Raw genomic sequence first — 27,790 nt, forward strand, 5'->3', positions numbered from 1 at the left:
GGAGACCTTAATTAAGTTTCTGGCTCCCAGCTTCAGCCCAGCCCTGGCTGACACAGGCATCTGGGGAGTGAACCTGCAGATGAAAGTTCAGTCTATTGGCCTATCTGTCCTCTCTCTTTCTGTTCTCAACTAGAATTTGAAAAAATAAACCAAAACCCATGAGTCAAAATAAACCTTCTCCTTTATAATATTGGACTGTCTGTGACAAAAAGCTAATACAGTGTTCTTACTTTAAGATAGTTAATTTGCTACTAGATTATAATTCTTTTTCAAAAGATTTATTTTATTGTATTTATTTGAAAGATGGAGGGGGGGAGGGGGAGAGGAGGGGAGTAGAGGAGAGGAGAGGAATTGAGAGGAGAGAGAGAGAGAGAGAGAGAATGAGAATATGAGAATGAATATGAATCTATGTTCCATCTACTGGTTCACTTCTCGAATGACTGCAACAGCCAGCCAGGGCTGGGCAAGGCCAAAGGCCTGTAACTCCATCTGGATCTCTCACGTGGTGGCAGGGGCCCGAGTACTTGGACCATCTTTTGCTTTCTCAGGTGCTTTAGCATGGAGGATGGATCGGAAGGGGAACAGTGAGGACTTGAACCCGGAGTTGATATGGGGTAAGCATCACATGCAGCAGTTTAGCTCGCTGCGTCACACGCTGGCCCTTTCATTTTCTTTTAAAGTTGTTTATGGTTTAAAATATCCAACAGACATTTGCTTACTCAACAAACATTTTAGTGCCTTTTGTTTGGAAGCACATTGTTATAATGTATGTTTCAAATGGTCTTATTTCAAATTTTGGGATCAGTTTCTTAAAATCTGATTTCTGGCCGGCGCCGCAGCTCAATAGGCTAATCCTCCGCCTGCGGCACTGGCACCCTGGGTTCTAGTGCTGGTCGGGGTGCTGGATTCTGTCCCGGTTGCCTCTCTTCCAGTCCAGCTCTCTGCTGTAGCCCGGGAAGGAGGAGACCGGGAGGAGGCGCCTGGCTCCTGGCTTCAGATCGGCGCAGCACAGCAGTTGTAGCGGCCATGTGGGGGGTGAACCAACGGAAGGAAGCCCTTTTTTTTCTCTCTCTCTCTCACTGTCTAACTCTGCCTGTCAAAATAAAAAAAAAATCTGATTTCTAAGAATAAAATTGTCATATTGGTCATTTTCTTGTTATTTGCTTGTGCTAGCCGTGTTACATTGTCTTCAATCAGTGGTTTCCTTACAGGAGCCTTTTTAATCCAGTTGTCATTTTGTGAGTGATAAGTTAATTATAACTAGATAGCATTTGGAAAACTTAGGAAGCAGGTACACGTAACACTTCCTGTAAACGAGTCAGTGCACTGCCTTTAGCCATGCTTTTTTGTGGCATCCTTACTTTTCTCTTAAGACACCTATTTCTCTTACAAGTGACTTTTTGACATGCAGATCATGAGGAGGTAATGTCCATCTACATAGTAAACATTAATAAAGCTTAAGTTTTTTCTCATTTTTCTAGGCTAGGAATAAATCAATAGAAGAGGTCATGTTTTCTTCTCAAATCTTTGTGGTTTATTTTACATTGTCCCTGGGATGCGAACACCTTGTTTTGGAAAGCAAGTAGCCAATGATTTGAATACTATGTCAATTAACTCTTACCTTGATACAAGAGTATGACTAATAATTTTCTGAGTGCCTGTTCATTTAATGTTCTATTTAGCATTTTTGTAGTTATTTTGGTATGGTGCTTATAGAAGTACTTGGCTTTCTGAAAATCATAAATTCATGGCCTATTAGTTCTAAAATTGACATTATTTGTCATCTAGTCCTACCTCCCTCAGTAGAAAATGAGTTCTTTCAGAGATACTTTTGCTAATCTTTGGGTTAGTGTCCTGTGCTATTTGGCTTGTGTAATAGAGCTTAGTAGTTCTTTTATCAAACAAATTATATGTAGATTTAGAAACTGTCCATTGGCAAAGAAGTGGAGAATTGATGTAGTAATTGGTAAATGGAGTTATGTGCACTCTTGGTAAAATAGTCTTGTCAACTGTTTTTGTCATGATACAGTTCTTGAGTATTCATAGCTGATCATGTTTGTAAGCATTATTTACAAACATATAAAATTATAGACTGATAAGAGTCTGGAACTGGACTGAACATGTTATTCAGTCATTCCCAAAGGAAAAGACAGATCAAGAATCCTGTCATGGGAGCTCTATATATTTCTTGCTATAGCATTTTGTTGCCAGGGTGGTATTACTCTTCTCCAGGGCTTATAATTGGATTTGTATAGTGTCAGGATCAAGGTTACATCTACACTATGGTCATTCATTGCCTGTTTATTCAGAATTTTGACAGGGGTAGAGTATGTCTCAAAAGAAGTGGAGTATCCTTCTTATTAGAAAGTAGAATGCGATTTTTTTTGAGTGTTTAAGATGCAGAAAGGATATCATTTATCTCCCCAAGTGATATTAATTTAAAGTTGAAGGAATACTACTTCAAATTACACACCACCTGGGTACCAAGAGCAGAAAGAAATTACTAAACCATATGCTTGTAAATGCCATCTCTTTCCTCAAGAGAAAGATCATTTATGTTTTGCAATTAAAGAGCAGAAGGTCTTTTTTCCCATAAAGGACTTTCGGTTTGGAAATATGTGGGGTGGAGAGGGCTTCCCAGGGGAGACTCAGACTATTCAAGGACTCATTGGCACCCCACCTTGTGGAACTTTGCTCTTTGACTGTTTCCTGATTAAACCCTGGAGAATAAAGTTTAGTTCTAAAATAATGTAGTTAGCCCTTGCTAAGGTAAAGTTTGTATACTGTTCTCTTGGAAATGCACTGTAAGTGAAGAAATTTATATTTATGGGAGCTTGGTTTATTCCTCCTTGAGAGGCAATTATAACATTACAGCATTATGAAGTACATATGGTGCTGTTACGTTATTGATGGACATTGTTTATTATTTTGGATGGAACAAATGGGTATGAGTTTCTTACTGCATAATAAACAGGCAATAACTCTCAGGCTAGTACTGCTGCTTTCGTTATTTTTTTGATTTTTGATGCATTTGAATCCACAAAAGTTAGCTGCTCTGGTTTGAACAGGAATTGGCTCCCCAGGTCATGCAGATGTCTAAACCCCAAAGTCTTGTGTTGATGGATTAAGTGTGGAGGCTTGATCCAATTAATAATTTCTGGGAAGTGGTCCTTAGTGGGAAGTCTTAGATCAGTGGGAGGGGGATGCCTCAGAAGGTAGTTTTTGCAAGAGGGTTGGTTATAAAGCCAAGCTGGGCTTGTGTTTCTCTCTCTCTCTCCCTCTCTCTCTCTTTCTCTCTCTCTTTTCCAGGCTAAGTGTTTTCCCTCTACTTGAGTTCTGACACCCTTACTAGAATCCGTACTATTGGGTCACTCAGTCTTGGACTGTGAACCTCCAAAACTGTTCTTTGAAATAAGCCACTTTCCCTTGTAAATAGCTCTTCTCAGGTGTTTCAGTTAACGTAGTGAAAAGCTGACAAATACAGAGAATTGGTAACAGAATTGGGGTTGTTAGTATGAACCCTGTGGAGGAGCCCTTGGCTTATTGGAAAAGGTTGGAAGAGGAGCAACAAAAGGCTGAGAATGCTCTGAGTGCTATGGGTGATTCTGATGAGGGCTTAGAAGACCAGAATGCTGGTAGAGGTTTGGACACTGCAGGCCATTCTGGTGAGGTTTCAGAAGCAAATGTGGATCCTCTAGAAACTGGACTAAAGGCTGCCCTTGCTACACTGTGGCAAGGAATATGGCTGTGTTATGTGCTCCTCCAGAGACTTTGTGGAAGGCTGAGCTTGAAGGTGGTGGACTAGTTTGTTAAGATTGCAGTGCTGTAAAGTATTAAAACTGTAGCATGGGTGTTATTGGCCACTGTTAGTAAGTTTCACATTGAGAACCAGGAGTAAAACAGAGCGGAAAGATTTGGAAAATTCACAGTCAAGCATAAAAGAAAAGAAGCAAAAGATTGTTTGGGACAGGAAGGCAAAGTGGAGAAACCACTTGCTAAAGAGATTAGTTCCTGTGAAAGGGAGCCCTGCATTAGTGGGCAGACATGGAAGAAAGACCCTGTCTTTGAGGCAGCTTGCAATATAGCATTTCCAATCAGAGACCTAGAAGTGCAAATTTATTTTGAAAGTCTTCTGGAGTAGAATCCTTAAGGAAAGAGTCCTAGGTAGCTCTGTCTGCTCAGGGCCAGCTTTGGATTCTGGCTTGCCGGCAAATACTCTGAAGTTGCTACTGCCAAGAATCAAGCAGATCTAGTTGGAGCTTCCGCTGGCAGCAGGCCTGGTGACAGACCCTTCCCCTCTACTAGATCTGTGTCAGGCTCTTGTCCTCATGGATGAAAGACTTCAAGGATGGGGCCTGCGCTGTGGCGTGGTAGGTTAGGCCTCTGCCTGCAGTACCAGCATCCCATATGGGCATCTGTTTGAGTCCTGGCTGCTCCACTTCTGATCCAGCTCCCTACTAATGGCCTGGGAAAGCAGTGGAAGATAGCTCAAGTACTTGGGCCCCTGAACCCACTAAGGAGACCTGGAAGAAGCTCCTGGCTCCTGACTTCACATTGGCCCCGCTCTGGCTATTGTGGCCATTTGGGGAATGAACCAGCAGATGGAAGATCTCTCTCAGTTTCTCTCCATCTCTGTAACTCTGCCTCTCAAATAATCTTAAAAAAAGACTTCAAGGAGGAGATGTAGATAAAGGGGAGCAGGAATGTAAGATTTATTTTAAGACAAAGAGAAAGTACATATTCAGACTGGGCAACCTCAGTAGAAAATGAGTATTGCAGTTTTCAAGATTTTGGATAGTGCTTTCATAAGGTAGAGGTGGTGGTGGGGGCAGGGCCTAACTGAATAGTCAAAGGAAGTGGAATTCAGTGTGGAGCTGCAGCATACTTGGTGATCATGGTGTCTGGAATCTAGGCAACATCTTGGCATTTGGTGCACGATGGAAAGTGAGGTTCAGGTGTATGATGAGGAGTGGGTGTGCCATGTTGGATCAGCATGGAATTGGGTGGTGTTTGGGCAGTGCAGTCCTTAACTTCTCCTGGATACCTCCCTGCACACATCAGTTTTACAGGACTTAATAACACAAGAGTTAATGTGGTGATGGAAGCTTCCACCTAGATTTCAAAGGAAAGCCTGGGAAGCCAGGATGAGTTGTGATGCAGAGTTCAGGTCCCTTCATGGAGATCCTGATGGGGCCATGCCTAGTGGGACTATGGGAGTGAATCCACAGTGGAAACCCTAGAAACACTGAGGTGCCAGCAATGTGAGAGAGACACTGCTGAGAAAAGCTGCAGGTATTGCAGAACCCTCAAAGCCTAAGTCTACTCACCCAGTGCACAGCAAGTCACTCACTGACATTGGGGTGGTGGGAGAAAACAGATATTTATTGCAAAGTACGTATTTAGTACAGAGCCAATAAGCTGGGAAGCTGTTGTTGAATTCTCAAGCTCCTCAAGGAGTCTGGGATAAAGGCCCTTGTAAGTTGAAGTTGAGATTGAGAGGTGCAGGTTTACCTCACGTCCAGGTCCTGGATGGTTCCCATTGTTCACGACCCTCCCTTGATCCGTCAGCAGTTTCATGTTCTTTTGGAAATTCAGAGGATGGCAAAGTGTGCTTCGGTCAGTCAGGTGGTGGATACTTGTTCAGGGCCTAGGATTCCTGGAACTCAAGATAAAACCAAACGTCAAAATGTTATCTATAAACGAGATAAATGTCCTCATGAGTCTGTGATCGGGGAACCTGTTGATTGGGCTGTATCACTCCCTCTCAGTAAGATAATTTTAGTAAGAGGTTGACTTGCAGTCCTAAAGGCAGAGCAGGGAAACTTCAAGCTCAGGGTTGTGGGTGGGGGCATGGGTAGGGGATCTGAGAGTCTGGGGAAGGCTGTGACCTGACAGTGTCTAGTGTCTGCATCAGAGGTACTGTATAGGGGTTTCACTTCACAAGTGGTGTGCCAGACAAGTCTGGGAAAGCTATAGACATAATATGTAGCCTCACAGGGTAGGCATGTGGGCAGAGACCAGCAGAAACATGCACACATGGAGGCTTCAATGTAGATTTCAAAGCATGCTTCAGACAACCTGGGGCCTAGACAGAGCTTAGTTGCAGGAGTGGAATCACTGCAAGAAGTCTCCTCTAAGGCAGTGATAGGTTCAAACCTGCTGTGGAGAGTCCCTGCCACGGTGAAGCCTAGTGTCGCTGCACAGAAGAGATTCCAACATGCGGGAACTAAATCATGGGATAGGACTAGCAAAGCTATAACAGTGAGGTTGACCAGTCCTCACCTAATAATTGTGTATGGTGCCATGAAAGGTACCATTTCTTGGTTGAGATATTCTTGTTGTCTTTTAGAGTAAGTCCTTATTCCCCCTGCCTTCCTATTTTTCTTCCCCCAACTTTGAAGGAGCAGCTTGAGTGAACAGATAACTCTTGACCCACTCTGTGAAGATGAGCAAGTTTAGACTGCAGGACAATTATCAGCAGCAAATCTCAGAATACTTTGCTTCCAGGCCGGCACTGTGGTGCAGTGGGTTAACGCCCTGGCCTGCAGAGCTGGCATCCCATATGGGTGCCGGTTCGAGACCTGGCTGTTCTACTCTGATCCAGCTCTCTGCTATGGCCTGGGAAGGCAGTGTAGGATGGCCCAAGTCCTTGGGCCCCTGCACCCGCGTGGAAGACCCAGAAGAGGCTCTTGGCTCCTGGTTTCGTATTGGCACATCTCTGGCTGTTGCAGCCAATTGGGTTCTGGTTTTAACTTTTCGCCCCCTATTCCCGGGCTAACTTGAGAATCCCAAAGTGGCTTTCGTTTCCGCCTCGGCCTGCCCGCCGCGGCTTCAATTTCCCTAACATTTTTCTCTACCCGGTATGTTTCCCCAAGCTTTCCTCCAACAATATTCCTCCCTCATTTCTCCTGGCCTCTCCCCACAGTCCGTATCTGAGTCTGTTTGTTCTAGCTTTCACTTTCGCTTTCGACCTTAGAGATTTCTCCCAGCTTCCCCCCGTAGTCCGTAGTCCGTATCTGAGTCTATGCCTAGGCTTTCAATAGCTTCTTCCGGCACCTTTTTCGTCCGGCTTTTCCCTAGGCTGTTTGCTAGTCTCTCTCTCCGATATTTTCCCAGTTCTTCCCTCCTAGGTTTCCTATCCGAGTCACGGCACCATTATGTCGCTCCCCATTTTTGTCTGCTCGGCCCTCCCCGGGTTTGCTGCTGGTTCTTCCCGGGTTGGCTACCGACCCTTCCACCTCCGTGGAAGGGTGGTTCCCCCTGCCACATTCCCCACTTCCGCGGGGGAGCGGCACACCACCGGCCAGCTCTCTCGGGGGCTGCACAGGTGTTCCTTCAGATAGATGTTCCCCTTAGATGTTCCTGGTGCATGCCGTCTCTCTCCTCCTTTATAGTCCTCCTCCGCCAATCCTAACTCGGCTGCCCACACGCCGAGTACGCTGCTCTCCTCCAATCAGGAGCAAGTCCTACAGTTTATTGGTTGAACTGGAGGCAGCTGTGCAAAAGCTGTTTTCTCCTCTCCCAGCGCCATATTGTGGGAGAGCAGATGCATAGAATAAGTCTCAATTCGAGTAACAGTCTAGTCCGGGTTGCTCCCCACATGAACCATCAGATAGAAGACCTCTCTCTCTCTCTCTCTTCTCTCTCTCTCTCTTCTCTCTCTCTCTCTCTCTATTCCTCTGCTCTCTCTGTGTAACTCTGACTTTCAAATAAATAAGTCTTTTAAAAAAAAAAAAAGAATACTTCCTAGAAAATCTGCCTTTGAGTCTAGAAAATCTCTTAGGTGAAGGGCTTTAGTTGGGTGCCTCAGGTGAGAGTCCTAATGATCTGTGTTACCAGGTATCTGATATACCTATCTTAGTGTAATGAACTTTTTTTCTTTAAGATTTATTGTTTATTTTATTTTAAAGGTAGAGTTACAGAGCAGGTAGGGGATAGAGAGAGGTCTTTTCCCTGCTGTTTCACTTCCCAAATGGCTACAATGCCCAGGGCTGAGCCAGACCGAAGCCAGGAGCTTCATTGAAGTACTTGGGCCATCCTGGATTGCTTTCCCAGGTGCATTACCAGGGAGCTGGATTGGAAGTGGAGCAGCTGGGAATCGAACTAGTGGCCATATGGGTTGCCAGCATCCTAGGCAGCAGCTTAACTCATTATACCACAGCACTGGCCCTGTAATGAACTTTTTAAATTGCCTCTTTCAGCATAATGAACTTTTTGTCCTTGCCTTAGAAGTTTATGAATTTTTACCTTTTGTGATAATATATAGTCCCTCTGCCATTTCTGCCTTCATCACTAAATCAGGTACTGCTGGTTATGGCAAATTAAAACACTTGTTCTCTCATACATAAACCAATTTATTTTGTAACTTTAGAAGCCAGACACACTGAAATATTTGTTTATACTTAACTACAAATAAAGCATTATTATAAAATGTTTAAACATTATGGAAATATGTAATGTGCTATGTAAAGTTTTCCCACAGCCCCTAGTCCATTGGATTAACTCTGGTTAATTATTTGGTATAAATTCCTACTTTATCAGTGATTATTCTGTTATTTAAATAAAATATTTTATTAGTCTAGCTTGCCTTTTGCATGTAAATTCATATATTTAATATTTATTCAATGTCATTGGTATCTAACTTTAATATTTTTTAATCTCTTTTAACCTTAGTATTGTTTGAAGTATCTATTGTTGTTGTTGTTGTTGTATAGATGTACCATTGATTGTTTGACCAGTAACCATTAAATGGGCATTTAGATTTTTTCCCCTACATTTTTGCTATTACAATAGTTGCTGAAGCTGACATCCAGATGTATTTAATTTTCTATTTTTTAAAAGATTTATTTATTTATTTGAAAGGCAGCGTTACAGAGAGGCAGAGGCATAGAGAGAGAGAGACAGGCAGACCTTCTGTCCACTGGTTCACTCCCCAGATGGCCACAACGGCCAGAGCTGAGCCGATCTGAACGAACCCAGGAGCTTCTTCTGGGTGTCCCATGTGGCTGCAGGGGCCCAAGGATTTGGCCATTTGCTGCTGCTTTCCCAGGCCATAGCAGAAGTGGAACAGAAGTGGAACAGCTGGGACTCCAATTAGCACCCATGTGAGATGCTGGCACTGCAGGCGGCAGCTTTACCTGCTACCCCTCAGTGCCAGCCCCTAATTTTGTATTCTTGTGTCAATGTCCAGTTTACTATTTTCAAGTTAGTTGGTCTATATATTTTATTGAAAAAAAAAAAAAATGTTTTCTTCCATTGAATTGAAAATCTACATTGTATGATGAATTCCTATGTATCCTTTAGTTTGTTTCTAAACTAGTTATTTTCTAGTGAGCTGTCTCTCTGACATTTTTTGTTGTTTGCTTTAAAAAAAAAAAAAGGTTTATTTACCTGAATTGTAGAGTAACAGAGAAGGAGAGAGAAAGATCTATCCACTGGTTCACTCTCCAATGGGTACAACAGCCAGGTCTGGGCTGGGTCAAAGCCAGGAACCCAGAAATATATCCAGTCTCCCACATGGTTGGCAGAGGGCCTTTGCTGCCTTCCCAGGTGCTTTAGCAGGGAGCTGGATTGGAAGTGAAGCAGCCTGGGACTTAAACTGGCGCTCTGATACCGGATGCTGTCTTTAACAACCAGCAGTTTAACCTGTGTATGCCTTTCAAGAATGTTTTGTTAGATTTTGTTTTCTGAAGATTTTATTACTAATTTTTTCACAATATAAAGTACAATAAATATTAAATATATTTTTATATGGTGATTTGGGGATGATTGCTATCTTTTCAATATTGCATCTTTCTGATTCCAAAGAGTGTACAAGGAAACTTAGAAAAGTTCATGGAAAACTGAATTAAAAGATAAATTTATTGTGGTTCAAAAAATTTTCAAAATCCATGCAGAACGTAGAATTTCCTTAAACTTTTTGAATACCACTTATATATGTCTTCATTTATTTTTCTTAAATCCTTTAATAGAGTTTTATTTTTTCTTTTACATGTCCTGTTTTGTAGTTCTAAATTATAAATCTTTTCCCTCATGTGGTCTAGCTGGCTGTTTTTGACATGGAAATATGCTATATATTTTCATAAAATTATTTTATACAATTAGCTCAATGACTCTCCTTATTTTCTCTAACTTTTTTTCAATTTATTCTCATGGATTTTTCATAAGGGCAGTCATTATATATATAGTGATTATTTTGCCTATTTGTTTCCTCATGCATTTACTTTTTGTTTTCTTTTTAAAATTTCCATTTTTTTTGAAAGGCAGAGAGACAGGCAGAGATCTCCCATCTACTGGTTCACTTCCCAAATGCTAGGCTGGGCCAAAGCCTGTAACTGTCTGATTCTCCTACGTGGGTGGCAGGGATCCAACTACTTGAGCCATTATTAGCCGGCGGCTAGAATCAGAATCAGAGCCAGAACTCAAACCCTGGCACTCTGATATGGGCTGCAAGTGTCCCAAGTGGTGTCCGTTGTTGTTGTTAAATATTTATTTATTTTTAAAAATTATTTGAAAGGCAGAGTTAGAGAGAGAGAGAGAGATTCACACACACACACACACACACACACACACACACATCTTCCATCCTTTGGTTCATTCCCCAAATGGCTGCAGAGAGAGATCTTTTATCTTCTGGTTCACTCCCTAAGTGGTCTTAATGGTCAGAGCTGGCCAATCCAAAGCCAGGAGCCAGGAGCTTCTTCTGGGTCTCCCATGTGGGTGTAGGGGCCCAAGCACTTGGTCCATCTTCTACTGCTTTCCCAGGCAGGGAGCTGGATCCCAAGTGGAACAGCTAGGACAGGAACTGGCACCCACATGGGATGCCTGCATCACAGGCAGAGGCTTAACCTGCTATGCCACAGCACCAGCCCCTCCCAAGTGGTGTCTTAGCCACCATACAAAACACCTGCCCCACATTGTCTTTGTTCATAAACATGTTAATAGTGCTAAGAGCAAACATGCCTGTTTCATTTCTGAACATTTACAGTATTTTATTGGTATCTACGTGCTTTCATCTGTTGGTCTGTATCAAGTTAAGAAGTATCCTTTTAATCCTATTCCGTTAAAACTTTTTAAAAAATAAACTTGGTAATGATTTTTATATATATATATTTATTTATGTATTTTGACAGGCAGAGTGGACAGTGAGAGAGAGAGAGAGAGAGAGAGAGAGAAAGGTCTTCCTTTTGCCGTTAGTTCTCCCTCCAATGGCCGCCGCGGCCGGCGCACCGCGCTGATCCGATGGCAGGAGCCAGGTACTTATCCTGGTCTCCCATGGGGTGCAGGGCCCAAGCACTTGGGCCATCCTCCACTGCACTCCCTGGCCACAGCAGAGAGCTGGCCTGGAAGGGGGGCAACCGGGACAGAATCCGGCGCCCCGACCAGGACTAGAACCTGTTGTGCCGGCGCCGCAAGGTGGAGGATTAGCCTAGTGAGCCGCGGCGCCGGCCAGTAATAGATGTTAGAAAGGTATTTTGACTTTTATTGAACTAATTATGATTCTTTTCTCCTTTGGCCTTTTAATTTGAGGACTTAATTATTTTTCCTAATACTCATCTATCCTTAGCATTGATCCGCTTTGTTGCACATCCTTTTACTTATTTTTTTCCAGTATTTTATGTCCACACCCTCCACATAGATCCACAGTCCCTCTGATTTATGTGGAGTTTCCTTTGCTGTTTTCTCCCTAACTCTTCCCTGAAATTGAACTCTCCCCACTTTTTCTTTTTGAACTATCTTCCCTAGATTAGAGCAGTAAGCTCCCTCCCTATTCTGCCATCTTGGTCTCCAATGTGTAGTTTCTAAAACGTGCCATTTGTTAGTCAAATGGGTTAGCCCCAAACTGTCGCTAGCCCATTGGTGAAAAGCTGTGAATAAGCTGTGGCATGGCTAACTTTGTTAGCATTGTTTGCACCTTTGTTAGCACCATCTGCCTGTATTTTCAAAATAGAATCATATACTAAATGAGTTTTTTCAGGGGGATATTTCATTTGTATACTTTTCAGCTACCTAATATGGGATGTAAACTTACAGAAGTCTAATTCAGTGGCTCTTTTCCAGGCTGCTCATTAGAATTACTTTGGAGAGTTGATTCCAGAGCCTGTGTCCCATTCCAGATCTATTTAAATAAAAATTTCTGATGAGTGGAACTGAAGTGTCATTTCTTTTTTCTCCCTTTTTAAAGCTCCTCATGATTCCAATGTGTGACAATATCATTGAGAACCACTGGTCTAAAAGTATTTCTATATACCAATAAAACTGTTTATTCTATATTAAGAGGCTATTTTCTGTACCCAGCAATATTCTCTTTATGTTTCCTCTTAGTGAAACATAATTAAAATGTAAATTCAGCAAAATGAAATTATAAATATTGAGAAGCAAAGATCTTGAGAATCTATTGAGATGTTTACATATGAAGTATTACTGTTTATGTGTCAGTTTAAGAACTATAAATTTCCCTCCTAAGCTGATTAACCAAAATTCAGTCATTATTCGTCAAGAGTCATTTAGTCAACGATTAAAGTCTTAGCCATGACCTAGATAAAATATTAACAGATTATTAGAGAACATATTTGCAGAGAAAATGCATTTCATCTTTTCTCCCTGGGAATGAACCTGTTTTAGTTAGAATCCTGTACTGTCATTGAAATAGAGGATAGTGATATGAGTGTTCCTGTTGAAAGGAATTGGATTTTGAAGTCAAGTTCTAGTAGTTTTCAGAATTTCAAGGCCATCATAGGAAATGACCATGTTGTTTTGAGCATCAACTGGGTAACCTAGTGAAAACAAGCAAAAAACCATCTGAACCATTCTTTGTCTAGAGTACAGTTAGTTCTTGGTCACATGTTCAGGGGTTGGCAGACTGGTCCGCAGGCCAAATCTGGCTCTTCTCTGAATAGTTTTATTGGAGCTTACCTATGTTCATTCATTTACCTTACTTGTGTAGGGAGGCATTGCGTGTTAAAGCACAGCATTGCCTGGAACTGAGATAAATGTTCTGGTAAATACTGGCAGCTCGATCACCAGAACTGTAAGTTTGGAATGGGAGATACAGTCTTGAGAAAAATGTTAGAATTATTCTTGTTTTGGGAAGGGGTTAGGATGCTACTGTAAATTTTGATTAACAAATGCTAGGTTAGTTTTGTGACTCCAAAAGATTGTAATTGTTTATAAAATATTTAAGGTGGTTTCAGACTAAAATTCCTTATGACATAAATTGTTTTTCTTTTTGTAATTTTGGCCTAGGTCTACACCTGAATAATTTTTCCTAACCATACTAAATAAATGTATGCTAACAGGAGAGTTATTCTGGTGGTTTATTTTCCTTTTCTTGAGGTACTGTAAGGGGTATGTGACCTGTATCTGGGCTCAGCCTTCTAGATTGTGATCACTCCAGGTGGTACTGGTGTTCGAAGACTCTGGCATTTTTCTCTTCTTGGTTTGATAAGGGAGGGAATGCAAGCAGGATGAATTGCTTCTCAGAATAAACAGGTTAATAATGATACTTCATGAGTTAATAATGAACTTCTTGAGATTTTTTTTAAAAGCACTTACTTAGCTGTGTTTTTGGCATGAGGTTTTCTAAATGTGCTTTCCCCGCCCATTAACACTTATTCCTTCTTCATATAATAGATCAGCGACTATCGTCTATTCCACAAGATGAGTAACAGCCACCCTCTTCGCCCCTTCACTGCAGTCGGGGAAATTGATCATGTGCACATTTTGTCTGAACATATTGGTGCCTTGTTGATTGGGGAAGAATATGGCGACGTCACATTTGTTGTGGAAAAAAAGCGTTTTCCTGCCCACAGGGTGATTTTAGCAGCCAGGTGCCAATATTTTCGGTAAGTGTATAATACTTCTTTGAAGATTCATGTTACTGGTAGAAAATATTCTACTTTGAAAAGGATATAACTAAGCATAATGACAAATTCTAGCAATTCTTCAGTCTAACATCTCTAAGAACTTTATCTTTGCTGACTATGTGTTAAATTTTTGAGAATGGCTCCTTTATGAGCCATCATAGAATTAAGTGGTTAGGGTTGGTACTGGTAGCATAGAAAGTTAAGTCTCCACCTGCAGCGCCAGCATCCCATATGGGTGCTGGTTTGAATCCTGGCTGTTCTGCTTCTGATCCAGCTTGCCGTTAATACCTGAGATTAGCAGAGGAAAATGGCCCAAGTGCTTGGGCAGCTGCACCCACATAGGAGAGCTGGAAGAAGTGCCTGGCTCCTGGCTTCAGCCTGGCCCACCCCTACTTGTTGTGGCCATTTGGGGAACGAACCCATGGATGGAAGGTCTCTCTCTCTCTCTCTCTGCCTTTCAAATAAATAAATAAATCTTAAAAAAAAAAATGAAGGGGTTAAGAAAACGTCTCAGGCCAGACAGTGCCCAATCAGCCATTTTCCAGGTCTCAAGACTATTTTTCAGGCTGAGCCTTTGTGGCTCTCACCTTTTCCTCCCATTTGGTGGCTATTGGAGCTTAAACTGATTCTGAAAGATGGGCTTAAACTGACTGGAAGATGGACTTGTTGTGTAGACAGATTGCTCTACATGAACATGTACACCACTGGGTTTCAGACTACTGAGGCACAAGACCTGTAGATAATCCAACAGATCTCTCGGAGACGTGCAGTTTGACAAGCGCAAATTAAACTTCAATATTGGCTGAGACTAAGTTTATGGTTATATTAGAACTAAGACTATATGCAGTATGTATTTGATATAAAAATTCCACTTATATGCAGATATTGTTACATCTTTAATTTACAAGGTTATAAATATTAAGCTCAACTTTTAATTATATTACCAAGTATTTAAAAAGGAATCATCACTAAATTATTATCTGAGTTATAATTTATCTTGATAATGGATCTTTTTTTTAAACAAGGATAAATAGTCCATAAAATTATAGAGTTGCCCAGGAAACTTAATGCTGTCTAAAAATGGAGATGCCAGTAGCTTAGAGAAAATCTCAGATACCTTCTGCGAAAACTTCAATCTGAATTTTACAGTAAGAATTAACCAAGGTAGAAAAACAACAGCACCCAGCATCATAAATGTGTCTTAGAAACATATTCTCATTAGCTAGAACTCCTGTAATCCCTTAGGGACATTTCAGGGCTTCTCATTTTGTACAGATGAAAAACCTATAGGTGAAAGCAGGTGCTTTGAAGAAAGGAGTCTGCTAAAGAGTTCTAGCCAACATTCTCTGTTTTATTACCAACCTCTGTTTTAAACTGCTTTTTTAAAAAAAATTGTTATTTATGTGAAAGCCAGAGTTACAGAGAGAGAGAGAGAGAGAAAGGTAGAAAAGAGAGAGAGAGAGAGAGAGAGAGAGAGAGAGAGATAGACTTTCCATCCACTGGTTCACACACCATGTAGCTGCAACAACTGAGCTGCGCCAGGCCGAAGCCAGGAGATGGGAGCTTTATCTGGGTTTCCCAAGTGGGTGGCAGGGGCCCGAGTCCTTTGGGCCATCTTTTGCTGCTTTCCCAGGCAAATTAGCAGGAAGCTAGATTGGAAGTGGGAAACCAGGACTCAAACCAGAACTCAAACTGGTACTCATGGGATGCCACACTTTGCAGGAAGTGGCTTAATCCTTTGTGCTGGCCCCTCCCTTTTCTTGATTTTGGTCTAGTCTTTACTACTAAAATGGTTTTTAGAGCATCCATTCTTTATTAATCAGAACTTTCCAGCCTTATATTTAATATTTGTTAATACCATATACCTTGCCCTCTTAAAAAAATAAAACTGTATGTGGTTATCTTTAAGGTGGTCTCTATATTTGTTTAGAAATTTGAAGACCAATTGAGTGAATGGAACATATCTCCCTCACTTACTGACTTTATCCATGGTGTCTGTGTGTGAATATTGAACCTTTGTGATGTGTGATGGCTCACTAGGCTAAGCTCAGTCTTTACCAAAGCTGTCCTAGGCAGATTCTCATTGTGACATTTTTCCATGTGCAAAGGGAGTTAACTGTCAGCATTGAGGAGAGGCCTGAGTGCTGGTGTCACAAACCTCTGGACTGCCAGAGAAGAGTAAGCTAACTGCCCAGGAAGAAACTTTTACAGTAAACACTGAACCTTCCTTGCTCACCTGCTTATGCTGGGAAAGATCCAAGACAGATCTCCCTTCGTCTTTATAACGGCTGTGTAGAATGTGTATGTCACAGTTTTTTCAACCATATTCCTATTGATGGCCATTTAGATTTTATCCGGGGTTTTAGCCTACATTTATCTTTACTGTATTATTTCCCTAGAATTGAGTCTTAAAAGAGAAATTGCTGAGTTGAAGGGTATGTACACTATAGACTTGAATAGATATTACTAAATGTCCAGTGCAGGCCCATTTATATATTCTCTCTGAGCAGTGCCTACGTGAAACTGTTTCCCCATTACTATTGCAGCTGGGGATGGGAACTGGTTTGTTTGTTTCTTTCCTTCTTTCTTTCTTTTTTTTTTTTTTTTTTTTTTTTTTTTTTGACAGGCAGAGTGGACAGTGAGAGAGAGAGACAGAGAGAAAGGTCTTCCTTTGCCGTTGGTTCACCCTCCAATGGCCTCCCCGGCCGGCGCACTGCTGCCGGTGCACCACGCTGATTCAAAGGCAGGAGCCAGGTGCTTCTCCTGGTCTCCCATGGGGTGCAGGGCCCAAGGACTTGGGCCATCCTCCACTGCACTCCCGGGCCACAGCAGAGAGCTGGCCTGGAAGAGGGGCAACCGGGACAGAATCCGGCGCCCTGACCGGGACTAGAACTTGGGGTGCCGGCGCCGCTAGGCGGAGGATTAGCCTAGTGAGTCGTGGTGCCAGCCAGGAACTGCTTTCTTAATTTCTGTGATTCTAACAGTAGAGAATGCTATATGACTGGTATTTTTTGTTTGTTTGTTTTTTCTCATTACATCTTTTCCTGTGAGTTTGACTTTTCAAACTGCCTTATTGACCTTCAACAAAATTTCTTTTTATAAATTGTTTTGTTTCTCTCAAAAGATTGCTTTTTCTAAAATCTTTCTGTTTAATGTCTATTACATAGCTTGAGCTCTTAGGGTATCTCAGTAGTTCAATCAGTAGTACATTAATTCAGAGGAGCTCTAAAGTCCTTCTTTTTTCTTGGGGAATAAAATGACAGTTGCCTTTCTTCACCTGGATCTTTGTGTCAGTGAATACATTTATGTTTGTATACTGTTGATAACCATTATTTTGTGTATTTTATAGCAGATCTGACTTGAGATCTGCCTCATGTGTCTCGTCTTTCATGTGCAGAGCATTGCTGTATGGTGGAATGAGAGAATCTCAGCCTGAAGCAGAAATCCCTCTCCAAGACACCACTGCGGAAGCGTTCACAATGCTGCTCAAATACATCTACACAGGGCGGGCGACGCTGACAGATGAGAAGGAGGAGGTGCTGCTGGACTTTCTGAGCCTGGCTCATAAATATGGATTTCCAGAGCTGGAGGATTCTACCTCTGAGTATCTCTGTACCATACTTAACATTCAGAATGTCTGTATGACTTTTGATGTTGCCAGTCTCTACTCACTTCCCAAGTTAACTTGTATGTGCTGCATGTTTATGGACAGAAATGCCCAGGAGGTGCTCTCAAGTGAAGGCTTCCTCTCTCTTTCTAAGGTGTGTCATTGTCTACAGCAGTTTATAGGCATGCACTGATTTATTTATACCTGTACAGAAGTATGGAATAGACTAAGAATACAACAGTAAAGATCATTTGTATGGGAGACATAGTCTAGTCTAGTCATTTGTGGCTGCTAGAACTCTAGATCATATAAGACAGATGCTGATTGGTTTTGTTTTCTCTTAAGGTTCTTCTGGTACCAAAAGAGCGCTGCTAAGTGGTTGTTTTCAACATGATGACAGACAAATAGGGTCCTTTGTGATTTTGCATACTTCTTTTTCTTTTTTCTCTAGCAAAGAGTGCAACTAATAATTCCTTATAGCAAGAGGAAAATTCATAAAGGAGATCTTGTGCATCATTGGACATATTTAAGCCACTGCCTTCTTTTGTTGGCTCAAAATTCTTCACTCTAGTTAGAGTAAAGCTATTCTAAAATTTTTTTCTAGATTGTGGTTGTCTTTCCTTTTCTCTGTGTTCCTCCTAGGACATGGATATTTCTAATGAGAAAAAAACTAGTGAAAAACTACATGTCTTTGTTTGAATGGAAACATATTTTTATTATCCTACTTCTTTTTTTAAAAAAATTATTTATTTTCATTTGAAAGGTAGGACAGTAGAAACAGCGAGTGGGGTGGTTGATCTTCCATTGGCTGCTTCACACCCCCAAATGGCTCCAACAGCTATATCTGTGCCAGCCTGGAGCCAGGAGTTCCATCCTGGTCTTATACACAGGTGGCAGGAGCCCAAGTACTTGAGCATCTTCTGCTGCTTTGCCAGGTGCATTAGCAGGAGGCTGGGTAGGAAGCAGAATAGCGAGGACTTGATACTCCAGTATGGGCTGGCATTGGTTGCAAGCTGCTGCTTAATCTGTTGCACAACACCCACCCCTGTCCTACTTAATTTTTAAAAACAGGAATCTTTGAGGATTGTACCAGTTGTGCTGGAGATCTGAGACGAACAAATGGGGTAATGCAGTAATGCTGTGCAACAAAAGACCTTGAATTGTAAATACCAGAAATAGAAATGTGTATTCTCCCGAAGAATCTGTGTGGATTGATGGTTCCTTAAATGTCTAAACAGAAGTGATCTTGCAGTTCTGTAAGGTTTTCCTGATTGGTCATGTGTGTGGTTGGGCTCCATAATAACTAGATTGTTTTCTTTTTATCCTTTTCAGACAGCACTTTTAAACATCGTATTGAGAGATTCATTTGCAGCTCCTGAAAAAGATATTTTTTTAGCCTTGTTAAACTGGTGTAAGCACAACTCAAAGGAGGATCATGCTGAAATCATGCAGGCTGTGCGTTTACCTCTGATGAGCCTCACTGAACTCCTGAATGTGGTGAGGCCTTCAGGACTGTTGTCTCCTGACGCCATTCTGGATGCTATTAAAGTCCGATCAGAGAGCCGGGATATGGACCTCAATTACAGAGGCATGCTCAGTAAGTACCTGTTTACCACAAACTCACCAAGAGGCTTTCTTTGTATCTTATGCCAGCTACTTTCTTGAGTACAGAATTCTAGCTGTGAAACTGTAGTGTGGGTATTTGTGGGTTATGTATGTATCTATGAGTGTATGGCTCTGCAGGAATGACTTTCCCTGTCATTTTCCAGTTAATTCTCCTCAGGTTGATTAGCCTTTAGAGACCCCAAACGAAGTATTTGTTGTCACTCCTGGTCAGCTTCTCCAGCTGCCCTCCTAAATGTCGGAAGTAGACACTTTCCTGAAAAGCTGTTTCTCCTGAAAAGACCCTTTCTTCTCTCACTCCAGCAGAGGAGTACCAAGCACCCGCTGTGTGTCTGATTATTTTAAGTGCCACAAATATGGTACTAGCAGTTATGTAGCATTTCTGACACTTATGTGCTGAGTTTTCTCACTAATGAAAATAATAGCAATTAACAATTAAAGAGTGCTTTACTATGTATCAAGCAGGTTCCACATGATCATTTAATTCTCACAACTCCATTTTACACATAAAAATCTGAGGCACAGAGAGATTAAGTAACTTGCCCGTGGTCACACAGAAAGGTGGGGTGCTGGGAGTCAAGCAAGTAATTTGACTCTAGAGTCTGTATAATAAGCCATTAAACTATGCTGCTGAAGCATAAAACAGAATCTTTGCCTTTGATCCTTTAAATTCCCATGAAAAGTTAAATGTAACAATGCTCAAGAGGGACAAGCTGTGGGACTTCAGAAGAGGGAGTGGCTAGGAGTGACTGAGGGTGATTTCATGGGAGTTTTGAAGCTGGAGTTTTATGTGAATGCCGTAAGGACTGGGTGAAGTTCAAATGCGAAGACTGGTGAGGTTAATAGAGGTTAAAGCTATTGGGATGGTGAACAGAAGAGCTTGATTAGAGTAAGAAGGGTTATGTTGACTAATAAGAAAGGAAGGTCAGTGTTGTGAATGTTAGTTCAGTCTGAGTCTTGGAAGTCTTTGAAACTAGACTGGAATCTCCTTTACATGCAATGAAAAGCAAATTTAAGATAGGGCAGATGGCGTGCCAATGTGTTTCTTTTTTTTTTTTTTTTAAAGATTCATTCATTTACTTATTTGAAAGTCAGAGAGAAAAAGAGAGAGAGACCTACAATCCACTGGTTCACTCTCTAAATGGCAGCAACGGCCAGGGTTGGGCTAGGGCTGGGACAGGCCAAAGCCAGGAGGTTCCTCCAGGTCTCCCATGTGGGCACAGGGGTCCAAGCACTTGAGTCATCTTCCGCTGTTTTCCCAGGAGTAATAGCAGGGAGCTGGTTTGGAAGTGGAGCAATGGGACTTGAACTGGTACCAGTATGAGATGCTGGTGCTGCAAATGGTGGCTTAACCTGCTGAGCTGCAAGCTAGCCCCCAGTGGTGGTTTTGAAAGATTAATCCATGGTGTTGTACTTGATGATTTGTAATAGGGAACAAATGGATTCAGGGAGACCAGTGAAGAGGGTATTTAATCTGTACATATTGATACAAGTTTAAGCCAGAGCGGTAGCAGGAAAGATGGAAAAGAAATTAGATCTTGGTGATCTGAGGGATTTAATTTGGGGATTAATTTTAGGAGAAGGTTACCATATTTTATTAAATCTAAGAAGCCAGAAATAATGAGTTGCCATTATTTTATGTACCACTAAAAAAGGAAACAGTACTTCCAGTTAAATCATGACACACTTTGATATCTACATCCCAATTTCAGAAGTGTTAAAATTTATAAAATATGTGGCTTAGAGTTAATGAAATATGGTAATTTTTTGAAAGAAGATGCTTGAGCTTCTTTTTAGATTTATTGAGTTTGAGAGGTTTTGGGACATTTAAATTTTAAGTTCTATCTCATGCTAGTTATTTTCCTGAGTGATCTTTTTCTTGACCATGGCTTCAGGCATTCTCTTGAAATTATCATTGATCTTAAATAGTTGTCCTTGGTCTACACTTCTCTCCTAACTCATTAGATGTAGATATCTTTTCACTGGACATAGACAAAAAAAATAGGTTTTGTGCCAACTTTGACTTCAAATCCTGAATTAGTTACTTGTTAGTTGTATGATCTAGTATTAAATATTTAGTTTTGTTTCTTAATATGTGGTGTTATGAGCAATTAATTGAAATAATGTGTGCAAATAATGTGTTGTATGCTCAATATAGGAAACCATTGGTATAATATTATCATTATTGATGTGTTCTTCCTCATATCTGTACAGTGTGGGAATTACCATATTGATCATGTTTTGAAACACTTTTGTTTACTTGCCTTTGATCCTTGAAGGCAGAGATGGTTTTGATAGGCCTTGTTGATCATTGTATCCTCATCTTTAACACATTGAGTAGCGTAGAGCAGGCACTTTATGAATGCTTGGTGAATGAATGCAAATAGAGACACCTGATGGGAAGTGGAAACACTTTGCTGGTATTAAAAAAGTAGTCAAAACCCTGGCTACAGCATAGAGGAAGAAGTAAAGACCAAAGCCCGAGACTGGAGAAGAACCATAGGCAGAAGTCTTAAGGTAGAAAAAGACTGAAGAGGGGGAAGACAATTGGGATAGAGGAACGTAACGGAGGCCAATCAGAAGAGAGAACTTTTTTATAGTTGCTCAGGTCACTGATGTCTCCCAGTGCTCAGAGGTCAAGGAGGATGGGGATTGAGAGAAAATTTTTAGATCTAAATTGTGGTGAGTTGTTGAATGGTCTGGACAGAAGCCTGACTGACCACATGGGGAGTTAGGTCATGAATATTTGGGAAGAATGTATACACTAGGTGTTGACTATGTGGTTGGTGAATTCGGGTGAAACGGTGGTAGAGACATAGTATGATATTTAAAGAAAACAGGTTGGGAGAGATCCAGGAAATAATTGGAGGTACTGAGAATGGTACTAATCAAGAGTCAGCCTTGGATAAAACGTGGGAGGATGGAGGGTGGAGAGGCAATATGATGATTAATTACTTTTAGACAAATCTTCATTGTTTAATCCTCTCTTATGTAAGCTCCTGTTTTACCTTGGGTTTGATTTGAAGTGCTGAGGGAGGAATTGAATTCATTAAAGGCTAGGCTTGGGACCTGGCAACAGGAGTAGGGAGGTGTTTTGGACATTTCACATAGTCCTCACAACTTGTCAGTATATGTGTAAGATTTGGATTTTAATAAGCCCACAAGATTACTGGTGAAAAAGGAATCAGCTAGTTGAAGCACTTGGTTTTGGAATGATAAACATACTGTGATTGTTGCTCATCAACATTAAGTCCTGTATTTTGGGGTAACTTTTGGGGAGCTCAAGAAGAGTTTAAATGTTTGGAAGTCTTTTATCTAACCTATAAACTTGAGTAGTAATTGAATAGCAAACTGTTTTGACTATCCTTCAGAATATATGAATAGGGGCCGGCACTGTGGTGTACCAGGTAAAGCTGCCACGGGCAGTGCCAGCATCCCATATGGATATCGGTTCTAGTCCCAGCTGCTCCACTTCTTATCCAGCTCCCTGATAATGTGCCTGGGAAAGCAGTGAAAGATGGGCCAAGTGCTTGGGCCCCTGCACCCACGTGGGAGACCCAAAAGAAACTCCTGGCTCCTGACTTTGGACCAGCCCAGCTTTAGTGTTGTGGCCAATTTAGGAGTGAACCAGAGATTGAAGATCTCTGTTTCTTCTTTTCTCTCTGTAATTCAGTCTTTCAGATAAATGCATAATTCTTTTTTAAAAAAGTATATGAATTGTAACAATAATATAACACTTTCCTATCAAATCCTTAAAAATAGATTATTTTCTAAGTAAATGTTATCCAAACATTCATTTCATTATTTCATCAGATTTTTTTCATTGTTAAATCAAAAAGGATCTCAAATTTCTAAATCAGGGCCATTGTAGTGGTGTAGCTGGTTAAGCTGCTGCCTGTGACACTGGCATCCCATGTGGTTCAAGTTCTAGCGGCTCCACTTTGAATCCAGCTCCCTGCTAATGTGCCTGGGAAAGCAGTGGAAGATGGCCCAAGTACTTGGACCCCTGCCACTCACGTGGGAAACCCAGGTGAAAATCTTGGCTCCTGGCTTCAGCCTGGTCCAGCCCCTGCTGTTGTGGCCATTTGGGGATTGAACCAGTGGATGGAAGATCTCTCATTGTCTCTCTCACTATAGCTCTGCCTTTCAAATAAATAAGTCTTCAAAAAAATTAAAATATATAGAATTTAAGGGGCTGGCGCCATGGTGCACTAGGTTCATCCTCTGCTTGCAGTGCTGGCATCCCATATGGGCGCCGGTTCTAGTCCTAGTTGCTCCTCTTCCAGTCCAGTTCTCTGCTGTGGCCTTGGATAGCAGTGGAGAATGGCCAAGTGCTTGGGCCCCTGCACCTGCATGGGAGCCCAGGAAGAAGCACCTGGCTCCTGGCTTCAGATTGGCGCAGCTCCGGTCATTGCGGCCATTTGGAGAGTGAACCAACAGAAGGAAGACCTTTCTGTCTGTCTCTCTCTCTCACTGTCTGTAACTCTATCTGTCAAATAAATAAATAAAATCATTCATATATGTATATTCATATATATAGAATATATATGAATTCATATATAATGTATTATATGTATGAATGATATATATGATATATACATTCATATATGTATATTCATATATGTTATATATAAATTCATGTATATGATATATACATTCATATATGTATATTCATATATATTATATATATGAATTCATATATTCTATATATATGAATATACATATATGAATGTATATATCATTCATGGGATCTCTCATGTGGGTGCAGGGGCCCAAGGACTTGGGCCATCTTCTACTGCTTTCCCAGGCCATAGCAGAGAGCTGGATCAGAAGAGGAGCAGCAAGGACTAGAACTGGCACCCATATGGGATGCCGGTGCTTCAGGCCAGGGCTTTAACCCACTGTGCCAACCCCTAGAATATTTTTTTAAAAAGATTTATTTATTTGAAAGGCAGAGTTCAGAGAGGCAGAAGTAAGAGAGAGAGAGAGAGATAGGTCTTCCATCCACTGGTTCACTCTCCAGATGGCTGCAACAGCTGGAGCTGTGCTAATCTGAAGCCAAGAGCCAGGAGTTTTTCCCAGATCTCCCACTCAGGTGGCAGGGGCCCAAGGACTTTGGCTTTCTACTACTTTCCCAGGCATAGCAGAGAGCTGGATCAGAAGTGGAGCAGCCAGGACACTTGCATGGGCGCCCACATGGGATGCTGACACTACAAGTGGCGGCTTTACTCATTATGCCACAACGTTGACCACCCCCCCCCCCCAGGAGATTTTTTTTTTTTAAGATTGATTTTATTTATTTGAGAGTTATGGAGAGAGACCTTCCATCCTCTGGTTCACTCCTCAAATGGCTGCAATGGCCAGAGCTGAGCCCATCTGAAGCTAGGAGCTTCTTCTGGGTCTCCCACATGGGTGCAGGGGCCCAAGTACTTAGGCTATCCTTCACTGCTTTCCCAGGAACATTAACAGGGAGCTGGATCAGAAGTGGAACAGTTGGGACTTGAACCGGCCCTCACATGGGATGCCAGTGCTGCAGGCTGGGGCTTTAACCCACTGTGCCACAGCGCTGATCCCCAGTAGATGTTTTTAATGTACCAGTGATGGCTGGTCTTTCTGGAAGGTGGTTTGGACTCACTTGATGCATACATAATACGATGAACATTTTTCTGTATAGCCGGTAAAAGGAAGTTAACTTTTTAATGAAATTAATTTTTTTTCTTTAGGACAAGGACATTTGAACTACCTATACCATTCCATTAATGTGTAGCTTTATCTTAGCTGTGGGAAATTTCTATCTTGAAAGTTGGTGCTTTTTCTATTAAGGCCGAATCATGTTTGTATTATGTATTTCAGGTTTTAGACTTTGGGAAACGGAATAGGAATCTTTTGTTTATGTTTATAGCAGGTAACATGTAACAGAATCTATCTTGAAGATTTCTTTATTGAGTCAAAGTCAATCTATTCACAGGACTACTGAGTTAAATTATTGGTAAAGAGAGAGAGAGAGAGTGTGTGTGTATGTATCCTGTACCTTTTCCTGTAGGCTCCAGTCTTCAAACTAAGGGGCTTTTGCCACTGGGCTGTTGCAGCTATTGGTTACTTGCTAGGTTTCTACTAGACTGAACTTTTTGAGGACTGTAATTAAGTCTTTTTGCCTATGTTTTTCCAGCACCTAACAGTGTCTAACTCTAAACTTTCTAAAAATAAATGAAACTGACCCTTGCTTCTAGACTAGCATTTTAATTTGTCTCACCTCTTGCAAAAGGACAGTAAAAATAACAGTGAGCCTTTGATACTTTTAAAACTCTGACTTCTGTAACTTTTATGCCTTCCTAATTATTGTTTGTTGGGATGAGGAAAAATCTCATCTGTGTATGAGGGGTTTATGAATCATCTCTAATGAGTATTCCCCTGTGGAGGCAGTTAGTGTCTCAGTGGATGGAGAGCTGTGTGGGCAGTGCCTCTGGGCTGCCAGGGCTGAGTCTAGGACAGTGACCTATGTGTAGGAGGCAGTTTAGGACTTTGCTGCTGCTGCTGCTTTTGTATTTCCTTTTAATAAATAGGACAAAGGTTCCTTTTAGCTCTGTGACCGTTCTTGGTAACTTGCTTAATGTTACCACGTGAAATTGATGACTCGGCTGCAGTCAAAGTTCTGGTCTCCTGACTGAAGAGGCCAGTGCTTTTCCATAGATTGTCCTGCCTGTTGTTCATTTTTATTTAATTTTTTTAATTTGTTAAAAAGAGAACAAGAGATTGATGGATTCATATTGAACAGTCTACTGGTTCACTCCTCCAATGCTGGCAATAGCTGGGGTTGGTCTAGACCAAAGTCAGGAGCCTGGAACTCCATCTGGGTCTTCCACACAGGTGGCAAAGATCCAAATACTTTAGCCATCAGCTGCTACCCCCCAGAGTCTTCATTAGTAGTAAGCTGGAACTGAGAGGGGAGGTAGGCCTTGAACCCAGGCACTGTGGTATGGGATATGGGTTTCTCATGTACTATCTTAATCATTAGGCCAAACACCCACCCTTGAGTTCTTTGGTGTTCATTTTGTGGTTGGTGTATTTGAGTGCCAGTACCGTCAAATGTGGAAAGGAGGTTTGAAAATGAGAGGAAATAGAGAAAATTAAGGTTAAGAACAGGGGTGGTTGAGAAAGTAATATATAATATTGCAGTTGTTGGTGGTCATAGGAAGGAGAATCCATACATTCCTCAGAGGAGCTGGAGTGGCGAGTAGATGACTTAGGTGCTAAAATTGGGTGAGTGGATTGTTGTGTGCCAAGAACTAAGTCTGGCTCCAACTATTCTATCTAAGGGAATGGCTGTCTCAATCCACATGGAATAAAGAGCTTAATAAAAGGTGGTTAAGAACTTAAAATGATTAAAGAAAAAACCTGATAATTACATTGACACAGATTTTGGCACTGTGTAGCTAGGGGTAGGTCCTGTTCCATTTCCCCCTAATTTTTCTGTTTATTTTTTGATAGGAAGGCGCGCGCGCACACACACACACACACACACACACACAGTGCTCCTATCTGTTGGTTCACTTTCTATGTGGTCACAGTGGTTGGGACTAGACAGGGCCAGAGCTAGAAACTCAATCCAGATTTCCCATGTTGGTGGGAGGAACTCAGTTACTTGAACCACCGCTGCTGGTTCAAGCTCCCAGGATCTGCAGTAGCAGGACGCTGGAGTCAGGAGCCAGAGCCAGGTATGGAACCCATGCACTCTGGTGATATGGATGTGAGCACTTCAATGCGTCTTAACTGCTAGGCTGAATGTTTGCCTCAGTTCTTTTTTTCCTTAATGTTTGGCTTGATTCTATCTAGCTATAGAACTTCAAAGCTTGGGGCTGTCGCTGTGGCGCAGGGGGTTAACGCCCTGACTTGAGGTGCTAGCATCCTATATGGGCGCTGGTTTGAGACTAGGCTGCTACACTTCTGATCCAGCTCTCTGCTATGGCTTGGGAAGGCAGTGGAGAATGGCCCAAGTCCTTGGGCCCCTGCACCTTTATGGGAAACCTGGAGGAATCTCCTGGCTCCTGGCTTTGGATAGGCGCAGCTCCAACCGTTGTGGCCATCTGGGGAGTGAGCCAGAGGAGGGTGGACCTCTCTCTCTCTCTCTGCCTCTCAGTAACTCTGTCTTTCAGATAAATAAAATGGATCTTTTTTTTTTAAAAAAAAAAAAGGACTTCAAAGCTTAATTGTTTACTTAATGTTTGTAAAATGTGTTAAAAACTATAAATGTAAAGAAAATTATAATTCTTATCTATTATCTTGTTTAATTCCCACCATTTAAGAGCTCTGTTCTCTACTGATAGACAAATATAGGCACTAAGTATATTAATGATTTAAATTATTTAGTGATTTAAATTTCCCATCACTTTTCCTATTTTTGCCAAAAATACTTGAATTATATTTTTATCCAGTGAGATACTCACATTATAGTTACCATGAGAGAATTTCCACTTGTAAAAATTCTCCATTTTGAAGTGAAAGATAGTCTCAGGGAATGAATTTGTATCAAGAATGGCTAGAGAAGTTCTCAAGCACTCTTGAAATAAACTTCAAAAGAAGACTTAGACTGGTGGAAAAAATTTCATTTCTATTTTAGACTTCAGTTATAGTTATTTGAAACTCTTGTGCCTGACATGTTATTCCTGGCTTGATAAATTTCAGTGCCGAAGAAGCT

The 27,790-nt window shown here is 41.4% G+C and overlaps 1 protein-coding gene across 12 annotated transcripts in view; it reads left to right on the forward strand.

The window, feature by feature from the left end:
* The window catches only part of BTBD9 (BTB domain containing 9), a 449,433-nt gene that overhangs the window by 35,540 nt on the left and 386,103 nt on the right, over positions 1 to 27,790 (forward strand). For 9 of the 12 annotated variants that reach the window (XM_089333974.1, XM_089333971.1, XM_089333972.1 and 6 more), the window contains exons 2-4: positions 13,633 to 13,844; positions 17,263 to 17,626; positions 18,805 to 19,069. In XM_089333974.1, the coding sequence (XP_089190100.1) occupies positions 13,660 to 13,844; positions 17,263 to 17,626; positions 18,805 to 19,069 (814 nt within the window). In that variant the 5' untranslated portion in view covers positions 13,633 to 13,659. Of the gene's footprint in view, positions 1 to 548; positions 615 to 13,632; positions 13,845 to 17,262; positions 17,627 to 18,804; positions 19,070 to 27,790 lie in introns of all 12 variants that reach the window. The other 3 variants (XM_017345091.4, XM_089333973.1, XM_089333978.1) reach the window with 1 other exon arrangement.

This window comes from Oryctolagus cuniculus, chromosome 5 (assembly GCF_051225735.1).
Source record: "Oryctolagus cuniculus isolate XC-2025 breed Fujian yellow rabbit chromosome 5, ASM5122573v1, whole genome shotgun sequence".
Classification (NCBI taxonomy): Eukaryota; Metazoa; Chordata; class Mammalia; order Lagomorpha; family Leporidae; genus Oryctolagus; species Oryctolagus cuniculus.